The sequence below is a fragment of the Desarmillaria tabescens genome (assembly GCF_030435595.1).
Source record: "Desarmillaria tabescens strain CCBAS 213 chromosome Unknown EV420scaffold_22, whole genome shotgun sequence".
NCBI classification, from domain to species: Eukaryota; Fungi; Basidiomycota; class Agaricomycetes; order Agaricales; family Physalacriaceae; genus Desarmillaria; species Desarmillaria tabescens.
The window spans coordinates 90988-105209 of NW_026848321.1; the positions used below are offsets into that span (position 1 = coordinate 90988).

The window sequence follows — 14222 nt, forward strand, 5'->3', positions numbered from 1 at the left end:
ATACCCAAGGGAGATTGAGGAATCGGAGTGCGAGCATATCGAAAACTGAAATTCCGTACCATGGCATTAGAATGGTTCTTAAGTGGTTCTCCTTTAATTTGGACCAACAAGACACAATAAAATCACACATTTCTGCAGACACGACACAAAAGATGATCAATGACAGCCGTATAAAATAATGCTCGAACACAAGTAGCCGTGACAAAAACTTTGAACGACAGTCATAATAAACAATTTGTACGCAACTATGCCTTTACAACGTTGCTCCAGTCCATCCTCTCAAACGCCTGCTTTGTACTGACCAACTCTGCATCCTGGATCCCAAGATCTTCCTTCGTCAAAATCTTCTCGCCACTCTTTGACCAACCTTCCAAGCCCTGCTCGAAGAATTCTATATTCAGCACTAACTCCTTCCCAAAGACCGGACCAGCAAAGAACGAAGCGGCGTACTCCTCGGGATCTTTCTGCACAAAGACTGTCTCGACACCATTCACCTCTCCCCATAACTCCAGAACCTTGCCCATCGTCAACACTTCAACCGACCCGAGGACGATCTTCGCAGGAAGAGTAATCTCGGGCTTCGCCAGGATCGCACTGACGAAAACGCCCACATTCGCGTCCGTCAGTCCCATCATAGGACCTGTTGCCTTCGGTGTACACGGCAGAACCCATGCGTACTTCCCCGACTCCTGCTTTACCGGAGGCACAAAGCTCCCCAAGTTTGTAGCGTAAAATCCGGCCCAGAAGAAAGTGGTCTTCTTCGCGAGATCAGGAAGGGTGGAATGGATGTATTCGTCGACGCGCGCTTTACTATCAACATGAGGAACGAAGACTTTGCCTTGGGTAGTGGTTGTTGCAGATGGTAAACTGCTCCAAACGTAGTGCTCGAGCGTGGGGGTGGCTGCTGCGGCATTGGCGAGGTTCTTGCCCTGCTGGATCTCGCCCTCAAAGGCACCATCCAATCCGACGATCGGTAACAGTGTCCAGAAATCTGTTACGCCAAAAGCGACAGACGCGCCCTAGGCAAAAATCAGCATCAATTACTACAAAAAAATGTACTTAACACACCTGGAATGCCTTGACGAGGCTCTTGTAGTCGTCGAGATCTGCAGCGACTACTTGGGCGCCATTGGCAGCAAGCGCCTTCGCCTTGTCGCTATCTGGGTTTCGGGTGACAGCTCGGACGGTGTAGTCCTTGTTCTTGAGAAACGAAGCAGCGACAGAGCCACCCTGCTGTCCTGTAGCACCAAAAACGACGATAACTTTGGGAGACATTGTTTATGAGTTCTCATCCATCGTAGCTACCGATATTTAAAGAGCCTATAAGATGCTGATTAATTGTGGTAAGCAGAAATGCATAAAGCCTACTGAATCATCATGTATGTGACTGAACATTAGTGAGTCTTCTCACACTGTCATGTCATCTTACTTGAAGGGATCAATGGGCACCAGCACGAGGCCACTAGCAACGTTCTTGGCCGTTGCTACCCTTCCAGTTTTGGATCACAAAAAGAAGCAGTCAATTCCAAAGTTCCGGTCGAAAGAAACCTCCTTGTTATTCTAGTTCTCCCAGCGTCGAAGATAGATGCGCTTGTGTGACAGTGGAGGTAACATCAACATCCAGCGGAATCTGAACATCGCCACATAGTAAATGCACCTCGACAATCTTTGAGTACGGATGTTCACGAAATTTACATTCAGGTCAAGGTCGACACAGAGACCACTTGGGACAATAGCTCGGATGAGCAGACGAGCAGCAGACGAGTGCTGCCCAAGTACAAGCGATGTAAAGCGACCTATTGCCACCGGCGCCCGTGGTCCGGACTAAAGATTTTTACGAGACAAGGCGCAGCCGGGACTCAATTACCGAGATGATGGGCAGTATAAGATGCTTCGACTGGGGGTGTGAGTTAACGTCGAGTGTAGAATTTTATTTCCGAGTGCCTACCTCACGGTATTGTTGTGGAAACTTGCCCTCAAGTTTCAGTACGTTGTGACCACGACGAATCCTCGGCTAAATGTCCGAGAACCTCTACATTGACACCGACGTTCGAGCTCGCCTTCTGGCAGAATGAGGTTTCGATCTTTGCCATCTCCGCCGAAATCTCTGAGGAAGATAAGGGAAAGGAATACAGGAATCTGAGAAAACATACTAAGCTTTGATTACTGCTATTGCGGTGTCCAGTTGTTGGAGGATTGATGCCGTCTCGTAAGGATTCTTATGCCGTTAAGAGAGCAAAGGCTACGACAAATGAACCTTTCAGGATAGCCTCGTAGTCAAGCGATCATGAGGTTAAGATTCTGGGAAGTGTCAGGATGGACGAGAAGGTAGAAAGGATAGTCAGGATGCCAAAGAATGATTGGATAGATTTGCTCCGAGCCTTCCGATTTGCTCGCGCAATAGGGACAGTGCGTCACGAGGTGAGAAGATCTCTCAGCAGACAAAATCCGTTTGATTGTGTTCACTGAGCGGTTTGTAGCGTGATCTTCTTACAATTGAAGGAATGAGGAACCAGTTAAGAATTCATGTGCAAGATATACCGCTGGCATCTCGAACGTGATTCATGCGTCAAGCTTTGATGGCTGAGATTCCTGGCGGATTTTGCGTCCAAATGACGCTCCCGTCAATTCTTGTCCTAAAGGGTAAGTACGAAATTGACCTGACAATGTGAGGATCCAGAAATAACGTGTACCAAGAAATGAAGCGGACCTCGACGCGTTCCAAGGGATGAAAGACTTCATAGCACATTGGATGCACATTATATTATTGAGGGTCCGAGACCTAAAAACAGGTGTCATAGTTACATCTTTCAGTTCAAAAGATTGACTCTACACAATAACTTCATATTTCTCAAAACTCTTGACCAACCGACCCCATCGTCCGCCATGCCAAGTCGACAAACCCTTCCATTCAGGACTATCCTCCCCAAGAATAATTCGAAGAAACAGCATCCACGCGCACATCGTCACATCCGCAAATGTAGGAGTCTCGCCCATAACGAACGCGTCTCCTTCCGTCATCCACTTATCCACTTTCCCAAGATCGTGCTTCAACAACGCCAATTGCTTCTCCTTAAGCTCCCCAAGCGGACCCATATCTTCAATAGTCATTCCAAACGACTCTTCCCTTGTCTTCCTGAAGAAAGCTTCACTTCGCGGATTCAGTATCGCGTTGACGGCAGGGATGGAGAATGGCACTATTGCCATGATCTGGGGTTCAAAAGCGGAAGTGAATGCTGCATGTAATGCTTTTGTCCCGGGAGGAATGAGACGCGGAGTATCAGGATAGGTCGTCTCGAGGTACTCGACGATGGCCGCGGACTCGGATATGATGGCCCCAGTCGACGAGTCATGGAGCAGAGGGACAGTATAGTAGGGAGTCACACCGTCCTGTTGGGTAGAACTGGCCTGGATGTTGAATTTCTTGTATAGGCCTTCGATATCAGGAAATTCGACCCATTCCGTATGATATGGAATACCCTTGAAGTTGAGGGCATATCTGGCCAGGCAAGGATGAGAGATGGCGTCAAGCTATATAATGGATATTAACTAACCTGGCTTTCCACGTATTAGGAGAATACGCATTGATGGGCAGCTTGGATGGAATATCGTAGAAGGTGATGGTGGTCGACATGATTGTCGATTTCTAAGGCGCAAAACGATGAATCAGCCTCTGCCGTGACATCGGTTCCGACGGTCCGAATGGATATCCTGGGCTTTGATTTCCCTGACTAACGAGCAAAGATTTAATCTGACAGGTGACTGGAATGAATAAGCACATGCTCGTCCTTTACGACAATCCACCGACCTACCTTGGGCTTCTGTTAGCTAGCTATCCGACTAGATAATGTGTACCGGCATGTAGCTGCTCATACTTTGTGATTTCAGGCCACACTGAATCACCCGTATACGAGACTGCTGATGCTAGCACCATGAATTAAACAAGAGGCGCAGCTAAGAGAGAGCCGAACTACCATTTCCACAGGGAAAGATCGGTTCCAGGCAGATCCCATGGGATTGGGAAGTGACGGAAGGTCTCTTGTATTCGACCTTCTTTCACGGCGATAAACTGGGAACAGTTGAGAAGGGAACTGCAATGCCCCTCAGATTGAATGAGAATTGGGCCACTGCGCAGGATGCAAAATTTTGCAAATTTCGGTAAACGATCGACTTGAACCTGCCCTAAAGAGGTAGAACACCACGTGCCAATGGCGCGTCCAATCTATACGTGTTTTTGGAAGGCGCGCCCCCCAGGCACCGCCTTACTTGCAACTCCGACTCGCACATTCGCACACCTCCGAAAGACTATCTATATAAATCGATATTTAAATAGTTATAAAGTTCTAAAGGGTTCAGAGAATGGATAGGCATGTAACGACGACGAATAAATCTACGAGCATCAAAATAGGAACCAAGACTCGATACGGATCCACCTTAACAGCGGAAAATACTGCGAGTTTATTACACAAACTTTGCAGCTTCTCGCTAGTGCAATGAATTAGACCCTTCGACTGAACGTAAAGAGGACAACTCACTGATCCGCGAATAATGTTACGGTTAACGTACGAATCCGCTGGAACGGGAGCAGCCACTGACGGCGGCGACCTCTTCTTCCTTCCATTATGGTACGCTGCACTGGAAGGACAACGCGAGTCCTGGCCTGAAGGTCCTTGGCCGTCGTGCTACGAAACATCAGCACAGAAGTCCACACAAACAAAAGCACTCTTGATGCTACTCACGACATAGTACTCGCATGGGTACGTCCCTACTCCAGAGCCCGTGCGGTACCTACGAACATCGGCCTCAGAAAAAGGAATCCAACGACTGTGCTGTCGAACACTTACGTGCAGCCAAACATCGAGTTAGGATACGGCGGGGAGTCACACCCCCAGGGAGCTTTCCCATGCCCATAATTATCAGTATCGGGGCACAGATAACCCGTCCACGGTGTAGACGACGGCTGGGAGCCTCCGCCTCCGCCTCCTCCCGGGTACCATGCATCCGCAGCAAAGACAGCGGAGACCAATGCGAGAACGTGAACAAGAAGCCGCATTATTGGATGTGGAGGAGAGGTCGATAAGAGGAAGCGACGGGATTCAGAGGAAGCAAGGACAGCCCTTTTTATGCAACGGTGCAGTTATTTTCCGAGAGCACTGCCCCTCTTACAAAAAATTTTTTGCCAACCGACCGCGTGTTGTGACGGTGGCGTTGAGGCGGAGGGAGGTGGATACTGAAGGCGGGCCGCCAGGAATGATCTGAACCATAGGTAAACGATCGTAAGCGAGAAAGAGTTCGTGCTGCAGATATCTGCGCAGCAAGGTGCAATCCCGACGACGTTGATTCAACTGAGCGGTCACGATTGAAGCTGGGTGACATATGCTCGGTGGTACGGCGACCACAGGGAACTGAGAAATTACGCGGCTGCTTGGCGGCAAGCCATATGGTAGCAGGGTAGGATAGTTGCCGACATAACGTATACCGTGGCAGGAAGCGCTAGGCTAGACTCCAAGATCTCTATTGAATAAAAGTTCACAGTCAGAAATTAGAATTCGACCGAGCTTGCATTACATTACACGGACCGAGATGATAGGCGACGCTCAGAATGCGGATAGCATGAGATTGAAGAGACTTCGAACCAGGGTTGGATACTTTTAGGAGGGATAAGCTGCGATGACCTGTATCAGGGTCAGTGTGCAAGGAAGAACGACGGATATACGGACTCCACAGGATCTCAGGGCTCTCAACGCGTCAAGGGGCCTGAATGAATGCATCCCCCGACATCTACTCACTATCACCGCTAGAAAAGGTAGAGTGACGTATGCGAGGGAATCGGATGAACGAAATAGCATTGAGATGGGAACGATAATTGAAACGCAACAGGGAGCAGATGCCTTTGCTTAGGCGGCTCGGAGAAATTGCTGGCTACAATACCTGTGCTGAGACTATTATTATCCCGAAGTTGGAGCTGTTTCATGTGGAGAAGTATGGAGGACTTACAGGAAATATGCATCTCCCTCCCGAGTTCCACTACAGTCGATAGCAGGGCCATTCAATTCGGACCGCTCTTCAGTAGAGTGAGCTGCGCATTGTCTCGAGCCTCAATCTTTACCTAAACATAAGTTCTATAATAAAGAGAGTCCATAACTACATGCTTTACCGACAAGCAAGAGCGTACTGTATCGCATGTTGGGGTACATGGCCGTCGAGGAACAAGAAAACCAAAAAGAAAGCCCGGCCCGATTGCTGCGGAACGTTGGGCTGGGGCTCGGGGCCGAGGCATACTTGGCTGATATTGACAGATCGTGTCACTCTGGAGTAACTGCCCAGAGAAAGTCAGTTCTTCGTACTCTGATGAGTCGTCGAAGGGGAGGATGACGAAGTATCACTATCAGCGCAACGGTTAATAAAGATTGCTTGCGCTTGTTTTTGATACTTACAGACAGCCAAGAGTCTGAGATTAGTCGGCAATATTAATGAACGGCTAGCGAATGGCTGCGGATGAGGAACAAGTAGACCGGATTGCAAGTCTTGAACATGATGCATGATGGTTCATTGCGAAGCCTCGTCCCGGAGAACCGGCAATTAAACGCCTCCGGTAAGTTCCGTACCGGCTTCCTTTCCACCGTCGCGACATGGGTCGCGCTGCGCGGGCTTGCTAAGACGTTGGAACCCCTCGTAGAGTCAGAGAGATGGAATGGATCGATGGGGGAAAAGACTAGCTGCGACAACGGGAAAACTACGTCTACCTGCCCTAAACCGTCACGTGAACCGGCCCGACTCCGCCTTGGTCTCCTCTCGTCTACGCTCCCAACGTCCGTTCAGTGTCAATGCCATTACACCAGAAATCTCTGTCTTTTTTCACTCCTTTCTTAGTACTTCAACTTTCCCACTTTCCCAACGGCATGTTCGATACCCCGGGAAGCTCCTGCCAAAGTGTGTCCGGAAAAAATCATCGATTTGGGGCCTAAAATTCGCAAAGATTTAAGCCTCAAATATGCTAATTCGGACAAGCTGTTCACGGTCTGGGAGAGTCGGAGTGCTGGCCGGACCAAAAGTTTCGCTTTAGCGTTATTTTAGGCACTATACTGCTTTCTGGATGCCAGCCGGCCCACGTTCTGCCAGATTCAGCCAATCTATGGCCTAAAAATGTATATACTTTCAAATATGCTAACTACGGACAGGGTTTTGGTCATTTGCGGGCGTCAAATATACTAATTTCCCGATACGCCTTGGTGAGAGCTTCGCGGGGCCTCATCTTCGTCGTGTTAATGTCGAACTTGACAGCTACAATTGAATTCTGCTCAAAGACACGGGACCGAGTACTGAATTCGATATCTAGCCATAGGTCGTAATCGCACTTGCGTATGGCCCTGTGACCGCCCAAGTACCATGAACTAATACGATCCTCAACGTCAACGGTCACCTTCGGTGGTGACCACACTTTTTGTATTCTTTGGCCAGCTATACGCCTTCTTCATCCGCTTTCAGTAAGCCATATATATTCTTTTCCATTAGCATTCCTTTTGGGATAATTCCGACAACTATCCATTCCCCCCTCCGAAACCAAGATATCCTCATCCACCGTCTGTTTCTTTCTACATTCGAAGCGCGCGACGATAGCTCACGAGTTCAGTCACTTGTCCTTTCTCCTGGCCATTGGTCGGAATCTAAAGCTATCCGACGTTAAGTGTATGATGGCGAATCACTTTCGGAACGTCAATGTCTAATCGTGTCATCGCAACACGTTCGTGCACATGGACATCTGAATGGCACCTTGCACCTTCAATTATACCGTCGACGGTCGGGGCGTCACGCGGGACATCGCACAGTGAACCGAATCCACCAGATTTTGTCTGCTGAGGGATCTTGTGATGCCTATTGACCCAACTACGCGCTCAAGTCGGAGAGAAACGTCGATCATCCCATGCAGTCGAGTCTAAAAAGAAGGCTTCTCATTGAATATTGAACGTTCGTGACCACCATTTCCACCTTCTCGTCTAGCACATTGATCTATCCGAATACTCTGACCGCGTGAACGTTCGACTGTCCTGAGAGCTTCTTTCCTCGGAAATTTCCTCTTGAATGGTATAAAATGCGTTAAGAAATGGCCTCGATCCTCCAGCAACTGCACCCACCGTAGTCGTACTAACCAATTCTCAATATGTTCTCTCGCATTCTCGCACTCCTTCCTCTCGTCTCGCTCGCCGTCGCCAACCCTCTTGTGGCTCGCAGCGAGGTCGACGCGCTCAAAAGTGCTTTAGACGGCATGGCCAGCACCGTCGGCGACATCAGCACAGCGGTCGACGCGTTCGAGTCCAATGTCGACTCCACCCATGCTTTCGTAAGTCATCCCATAAATTTCTTGTCTTCACCTCTTTCTAACGGTACCAACTAGGCCGTTGGCAGTGCTTCACAAAAATTAGACAACCAAATCAAGGAGGCCATTCCGCTTGTTCCCGTACGTCGTCGTTCTGTTATAGGGGCGCTCTTTGTATCTGACGATATCTTATACAGACCCACGTCGTATCCGATGCGGACGGCGAGACGATTTGCGCCGCTTTCACAGACTTCCTTCCCTCGCTCGTTGATGCCTTTGACAAGATCGTTGGCTGCAAGAGCGATTTCGTAGCCGTCCATGTCGTTCCCTTCGTTTGCCAGATCGTTGAGGAACTCGCGAAGGATAACGCCGTCTTTGTTAGTGATCTCATGGCTGCTACCCCGGTATGTGATCCTATAACTATTTCGCTAATTGTATGCAACTGACGATGATTATATATAGTCCGCTTACAAGGATTGTGCTCAGGAATTGAGCGATACCGTTTCGGCAGAGACGGCGAAGGTCCAGGCCGCATACTGTTAGAAGGTGAACTTGGATGTCAGGGTCAATTAAAATGTTTTTCATTTAGCTGGCTCGAAATACCGTTGCCATCGATTTTCTTTTGTCCTGTCTGAATAAATACGTGATTTGATTGTGCTTTATTAGTCTAGGCTACATTTCCTTGAGAATCATCTTGTCATGGTGGTCGTGGCTACGATATATGCTCTGTATGTCCTACAGTCTAAAGTCCTGCGTCGCTTTTGCACGAAAGTCTGCGGGTTATTTTGTTCGCCTCTAGATTCATCGTCAAAGGGCATCCTGCCTTTGTGACCGGGCCGCGGACGTTATAGAGGCTTCGCAGCCATTCTTCAGTGAATAATTTCTCTCGCTTTATCTGGAGATGCTCTTTCAGACGCTCATTCTTTCTTCGTTCCATACATATCATCTCAATTCTCGTTTCGTTCAATAATAGGACTACGAAGTTCAAAATCCTGTAACGAACCGGCTTTCTTTCTAATGGCATTTCCCTTTCTGTTCCTGATCTAATCCCGATAAGCCGACAATGGCACCTTACCAGACGAAAGGGTGTGAATCGGTTTCAGATTCGAACGTAGGAAGCGACGCAACTTAGTCCACGATACAGGATAGATATTACCCGGGAGCAAGGTCTGTAAAATCTCACTTAGTTTGCTTTACAGCACTAACGTTCGGTACAAATTTGGCTTTCTTCTAGCTTCCTTCGGAGAATCCACATAAACTTGGAGGGTCGGGAATTTCTCGCCTTCGAACCCATCGCGGCCCTGTCAGGACTCAGTACGGAGGTACGATCATGGTTTCTATCTCCTCCCTTCACCTTATTAGTCATTCAGAACCTCGTTCATGAACGCGCTCTAAAATTTCGTATTTAGAACCCCAAGGGCTGCAGTCTTTATGTAAATGAACACCTGACCCGGAATGCTTCTCTTCGTGGAGTGAGATAAAAGCGGCCTCGCAGCTCCACCGCTACATCGCACCGACGAAAACTCACAATGCTCTTTCGCTCTCTCTCTGTAATTCTCCTTGCCGCTCTTGCTCTCGCCAACCCTCTTGTTGGTCGTAGCGAAGTCACTGCACTCCAAAAGGCTTTTACTGGCTTAACCAATACGTTCTCTGCCGTACGTGACGCTTGCAGCGTTTTCGCTACGAACGTCGATAATGCCCACGCGGAGGTATATCGTGTCTTATTACAGTCCTATCTCTTACCGATGCTTCGTCCAGGACATTTTCAGCCTCATGGGAACTCTGGACTCGCTGCTCATAAACGCGTCCAAAGTTGTACCGGTAACGTACCTTTCTCCCCTGGTTATTTCAGCGATCTCACTAGCTCCAAACACAGGATGTCTTGGACGGAGAGTGGATCTGTGATGGGTACAGGAGTAGCTTGAGCCTGGATCATCAGGTGGCAGATGCATTCATGGCCCGGAAGGATGATTTCCAGACCGTCGGCTTGGTGAATGACACTTGCCTCATTTTTCAGGAAACTATGGCGGATACTAGCTTATTGGAGGGGAAGCTCTTGAATGCGACTCCGGTGAGTGATTCGATTCGTATATGGCTTGCGTATGGGATGTAATGCTCTCTGCACGTAGGATTCATGGAAGGCGTGTGTTCAGAGATATCAAGGAATCTCTCGAAATATTTCCTCTGCTGTCCTGAAAGCGTACAGTTGCGGTAGTCAGGAGTAGAGGCTTATTTAAGATGGGTTCGAGGACTTATTTCCATAAGAGGCGCATGCGAACGGGTACGGGGTACTCTGGAACGGCAAAACACTGACGCTTCTTCTATACAAATGAATACATCGTTTTTAATCTTATTATTTCGAGTATAGGCCAGAGAGAATGGACGAGCATTGTGCTCCCATTTTGGTAGTGCGAGCCGACCATAGACAACTTGTTGAAGGGGAGGTAAGAGGTGTCCGACTTTCCGAGGTTGCCGTCCTACGTGCCGAAAGGGCATTTCGTTTTTGTCCTTCCATTCCATGGGCTAATGAATCGATCTCATTATCCCGGTGTCAAGGGTTCGGGGCTCTGATTGCCTTTGAGTTATAGACAGAACTCGAGGCGTGTCAATGGATTATCACAAGGAATGAACATGGTCTTATGAATACACTAGATGCTTAATCACGGTTCGGGCAATTGCACAGTCAGGGACATCAAAACTTAGGATATTCATCATACGGGCCGATGCAACCGGCGTTCAGACGGAGCTTATTCATCTCTCCAGTGGCTCTTGGTAATCGACAATCATGTCGGCGTCTATTACTTTCTACGACATCCCCTCCAAGTTGCCTGTCAATGCATGGTCTCCTAATACATGGAAAGCCAGGTAACGTCATTTCGCATCCTCATTTCTAACCGACTCTTAACCTTTCCTAGATATGCTCTCAACTTCAAGGGTATTCCATATCGTACAGAATGGATCGAGTATCCTGATATCGAAGAGCTATACACGAAACTCAACATTCCGGCCAGTGCTACCAAACGAGACGGTGTGACTCCCTACTATACTCTCCCTCTGCTCCATGACTCGTCGACCGGAGCCATCATATCTGAGTCTGCCGCCATTGTCGAGTACCTCGAGACGACCTATCCTGATACTCCTACACTTATTCCTCGAGGAACAAGAGCACTACACGCTGCATTCACAGCCGCCTTCGAATCCCAAATGAAGGCGATAGCGCCGTTCTCAATCCCCGCTGTCAACGCGATGCTGAATCCGCGCAGTGAAGCTTTCTTCAGGAAGACGAGGGAAGAGTCGTCTGGAGTGTCGATAGAAGATATGAATCCAGTTGGCGAACGTAGAGAGAAGCAATTGGCATTGTTGAAGCACGATCTTGGGAAAGTGGATAAGTGGATGACGGCAGGAGACACGTTCGTTATGGGAGAGACTCCTACGTTTGCGGATGTGACGATGTGTGCATGGATACTGTTTCTTCGAATTGTTTTCGGGGAGGATAGTCCTGAGTGGAAGGATTTGTCGAGTTGGCATGGTGGGCGATGGGGTCAGTTGGTCGAGAGTTTCGAGAAATACGAGGTTGTCGTATAGAAACACTTTTGGCGTCTTTCCTCCCCTGGAACGCACCAATGTTTGGTTCATTTCTTTGTATACGTTACGAAGGCTTCTGATTAAGAACAACGGGTAAATCTCATATTTACCTTTTAGCATTAAAATTGATAAACCTGTGATTTGGCCGCCTAATCCGTCAGACATCTCAACGAACGACGCCTAGCACATGATGCATGATGGAGAATCACGTTTGGAATGCTAGCAGTAGATCGTGCACATGAATCCTTCAATGGTTCCTGGTACCTTCAATTGTAACGAGGTCATGCTACACACTGCCGCTCGGTGAACTCAATCGAACGGAATCCGTCTGCTAGGAAATCTTCTCACTGTCCCCATTACGCGATGAAATCGGAGGAGAAAAATCCACCTAATCATTTCCTGGCGTCCTGACTACCTTCTCGTCCGTCTTGACACCCCTGAGAATCGTAATCGCATGAATGCGGGGTTATCTTGGAAGGCTGCTCTCATCGTAGATTTCGTTCCTTAATGGCATAAAATGCCTTGCGAGACAGCTTCAATTCTCCAACAACTGTGCTCATGTTATGGATATCGGGTATCTGTTGATTCGGTGCATGAGTCAACACATGCCCGTACTTGGCCTTCTCGGTCTTAATACTGACTCGTTCGTACTTTCTGTTACTTTCTCTATTCGTCGTACTGATACTAGAATATTATAGAACATTGTAGAATAATAATGACTTGAACCTTTCCTTAGTATATAAACTTGTAGATAACATTGTATTAAAGATTCGGGACCAATATACTACTAGCATCCTCACACTGCGTGAACTCTCAGCTACGCTTAGCGCTTGCCTTCACCCACGGCCCGTAATAGCTTCGCGCTTAAAGGCTTCCTATCCTGGTAATTGCTCCGCGCTTACCGGCTCCCCCTTACAGTAATTGCTTCGCGCTTACTAGTATCCTTTATCTCGCAAACCAGACCGTTCAAGTCTCCTCACGAACCCTCGCCGGAATCTATTATATTCCCTAACGACATACATCTTTCTAATTAATCTTACCTCACTTCGATCACCACTCCTCGCCTCGTGCTCGCATATCCGGATTTCGGCAGATCCATAACAGCTCAGTGCTATATTACTAATCATGCTTCGTATGTTCTCTCGCATTCTCGTACTCCTTCTCTTTATCGCCATGGCTGTGGCCAACCGTCTTGTTGCTCACAATGATGTCACCGCGCTCAAAGGTGCTTTCGGCAACATGGGAAAGATTATTGGTACGATGGAGGCAGCGTGCGATGCCTTTGCAGCACACGTCGATGTCCCGCCCAAGTCAGTCTACCTCTGAATTTCCTCTTACTCTTCTTACTAGATTTGCGTGCTAGGCTGTTGTAAGTGCCGTACAGACTTTAGATTCTCAAATCAAAGGAGCCATCCCACTTGTCCCTGTACGTTGTTTTGTTCTTTTGAGTTGAAAGCTTTGTCGACAATTACTCATACAGTCCAACCACGTATACGATGACAACGGCCAGGAGGTGTGCGATGCTCTCACAGGCTTCCTGATCTCGCTCGTTTCGGCCTTCGAGTGTATCATTCGCCTCAACAACGATTTCAAATCGGTCGGCATCCTCCCCGTCTTTTGCTTTATCACAGAGAACTTTGCGAAGGATATTATGGCTTTAATCAATGATATTGTTTCTTCTACCCCGGTGTGCTATTTGATTTTTGATTCATGAGCGGTATGGAGCTGACTATGATCAAATATAAGCCTCTTCCAGGGACTGTGTTGAGAAGCAGAGCGCCACAATTTCAGTGGAGATGACTAGGATCGACGTCGTTTTCTGTTAGAAGGTGGACTTCGATGTCAGTGTCTATGTAATGCCATACGGTATATAACTGGCTCGAATTCTGATTATCTTGGACTCTCGTTTGTCGTATGTGAGCGAATACATGATTTAATTATGCATTGCTCCTCAGAATTCAATCAAAGTTCGGGTTGCGTATAGGCATGGTGCAAGATCGAATACATGTTGGTTAAATTCAGTTTGAGTGAAATTGAATCTGAACATGACCTCTAAATCCGACGGAAGATGGCGTCTCAGCTGTACGATCTGGTCAATGATGAGTCTCCACTCGAAGGAAGGTTAAAGTAGAAGGTAAGTATTACCGATTTTTAAATAAGTACAGAAAACAAAGAGAGAGCAAATCGGGCGATCGCGGCACGAAAACACGCCTCGGTCCGCTCAGCCGACGACGCGTCCTAGTCACGAGGTGTTGAGTCTTGAGGGCAGGTTCCACGTGTCGGTCGGGACTCTAGAGTGAATGTCTACGACCCTCTACGA

At 48.0% G+C, this 14222-nt stretch overlaps 8 protein-coding genes across 8 annotated transcripts; 5 read left to right on the plus strand and 3 right to left on the minus strand.

The window, feature by feature from the left end:
* Positions 1-245: 245 nt before the first annotated feature.
* On the minus strand, positions 246-1275 carry EV420DRAFT_1271661 (putative hscarg dehydrogenase; the record flags this gene model as incomplete). The annotated part of the gene is made up of 2 exons (XM_060467651.1): positions 246-1019; positions 1069-1275. The coding sequence occupies 2 exons, from the start codon at positions 1273-1275 to the stop codon at positions 246-248; spliced, it is 981 nt and encodes a 326-aa protein (XP_060329531.1).
* Positions 1276-2735: 1460 nt separating this feature from the next.
* Positions 2736-3697, minus strand: EV420DRAFT_1549441 (uncharacterized protein). Its single transcript, XM_060473418.1, has 2 exons — positions 3555-3697; positions 2736-3499 (listed from the first exon to the last, which is right to left on the minus strand). Exons 1-2 carry the CDS (start codon positions 3632-3634, stop codon positions 2830-2832), a joined length of 750 nt encoding a protein of 249 aa, XP_060329532.1. The 5' UTR covers positions 3635-3697; the 3' UTR covers positions 2736-2829.
* Positions 3698-4414: 717 nt separating this feature from the next.
* On the minus strand, positions 4415-5365 carry EV420DRAFT_513459 (uncharacterized protein). Its single transcript, XM_060482418.1, has 4 exons — positions 4845-5365; positions 4740-4788; positions 4536-4682; positions 4415-4485 (listed from the first exon to the last, which is right to left on the minus strand). Exons 1-4 carry the CDS (start codon positions 5051-5053, stop codon positions 4462-4464), a joined length of 429 nt encoding a protein of 142 aa, XP_060329533.1. The 5' UTR covers positions 5054-5365; the 3' UTR covers positions 4415-4461.
* An 818-nt stretch (positions 5366-6183) lies between these two features.
* Positions 6184-7285, plus strand: EV420DRAFT_1689814 (uncharacterized protein; the record flags this gene model as incomplete). The annotated part of the gene is made up of 3 exons (XM_060479327.1): positions 6184-6332; positions 6561-6816; positions 6874-7285. 3 exons carry the CDS (start codon positions 6184-6186, stop codon positions 7075-7077), a joined length of 609 nt encoding a protein of 202 aa, XP_060329534.1. The 3' UTR covers positions 7078-7285.
* Positions 7286-8132: 847 nt separating this feature from the next.
* On the plus strand, positions 8133-8990 carry EV420DRAFT_1748753 (uncharacterized protein). The gene is made up of 4 exons (XM_060480261.1): positions 8133-8341; positions 8396-8458; positions 8515-8721; positions 8780-8990. The coding sequence occupies exons 1-4, from the start codon at positions 8162-8164 to the stop codon at positions 8858-8860; spliced, it is 531 nt and encodes a 176-aa protein (XP_060329535.1). The 5' UTR covers positions 8133-8161; the 3' UTR covers positions 8861-8990.
* A 774-nt stretch (positions 8991-9764) lies between these two features.
* EV420DRAFT_1549454 (uncharacterized protein) lies at positions 9765-10658 on the plus strand. Its single transcript, XM_060473419.1, has 4 exons — positions 9765-10026; positions 10076-10138; positions 10194-10388; positions 10447-10658. Exons 1-4 carry the CDS (start codon positions 9847-9849, stop codon positions 10540-10542), a joined length of 534 nt encoding a protein of 177 aa, XP_060329536.1. The 5' UTR covers positions 9765-9846; the 3' UTR covers positions 10543-10658.
* Positions 10659-10979: 321 nt separating this feature from the next.
* Positions 10980-12061, plus strand: EV420DRAFT_1629886 (uncharacterized protein). Its single transcript, XM_060476104.1, has 2 exons — positions 10980-11182; positions 11233-12061. The coding sequence occupies exons 1-2, from the start codon at positions 11103-11105 to the stop codon at positions 11900-11902; spliced, it is 750 nt and encodes a 249-aa protein (XP_060329537.1). The 5' UTR covers positions 10980-11102; the 3' UTR covers positions 11903-12061.
* A 1014-nt stretch (positions 12062-13075) lies between these two features.
* On the plus strand, positions 13076-13616 carry EV420DRAFT_1643972 (uncharacterized protein; the record flags this gene model as incomplete). The annotated part of the gene is made up of 3 exons (XM_060477578.1): positions 13076-13212; positions 13277-13328; positions 13383-13616. The coding sequence occupies 3 exons, from the start codon at positions 13076-13078 to the stop codon at positions 13614-13616; spliced, it is 423 nt and encodes a 140-aa protein (XP_060329538.1).
* Positions 13617-14222: the final 606 nt, after the last annotated feature.

Coding starts and splice junctions, on each gene's coding strand:
- EV420DRAFT_1549454 (XM_060473419.1), top strand. CDS start 9,847: ATGCTCTTTCGCTCTCTCTCTGTAATTCTCCTTGCCGCTCTTGCTCTC. Junction 10,027..10,075: donor TCGATAATGCCCACGCGGAG/GTATATCGTGTC, acceptor TGCTTCGTCCAG/GACATTTTCAGCCTCATGGG. Junction 10,139..10,193: donor ACGCGTCCAAAGTTGTACCG/GTAACGTACCTT, acceptor CTCCAAACACAG/GATGTCTTGGACGGAGAGTG.
- EV420DRAFT_1748753 (XM_060480261.1), top strand. CDS start 8,162: ATGTTCTCTCGCATTCTCGCACTCCTTCCTCTCGTCTCGCTCGCCGTC. Junction 8,342..8,395: donor TCGACTCCACCCATGCTTTC/GTAAGTCATCCC, acceptor GGTACCAACTAG/GCCGTTGGCAGTGCTTCACA. Junction 8,722..8,779: donor ATCTCATGGCTGCTACCCCG/GTATGTGATCCT, acceptor GATTATATATAG/TCCGCTTACAAGGATTGTGC.
- EV420DRAFT_513459 (XM_060482418.1), bottom strand. CDS start 5,053: ATGCGGCTTCTTGTTCACGTTCTCGCATTGGTCTCCGCTGTCTTTGCT. Junction 4,789..4,844: donor AACTCGATGTTTGGCTGCAC/GTAAGTGTTCGA, acceptor CGATGTTCGTAG/GTACCGCACGGGCTCTGGAG. Junction 4,683..4,739: donor ACCCATGCGAGTACTATGTC/GTGAGTAGCATC, acceptor GATGTTTCGTAG/CACGACGGCCAAGGACCTTC.
- EV420DRAFT_1549441 (XM_060473418.1), bottom strand. CDS start 3,634: ATGTCGACCACCATCACCTTCTACGATATTCCATCCAAGCTGCCCATC. Junction 3,500..3,554: donor CCTAATACGTGGAAAGCCAG/GTTAGTTAATAT, acceptor TTGCCTGGCCAG/ATATGCCCTCAACTTCAAGG.
- EV420DRAFT_1629886 (XM_060476104.1), top strand. CDS start 11,103: ATGTCGGCGTCTATTACTTTCTACGACATCCCCTCCAAGTTGCCTGTC. Junction 11,183..11,232: donor CCTAATACATGGAAAGCCAG/GTAACGTCATTT, acceptor AACCTTTCCTAG/ATATGCTCTCAACTTCAAGG.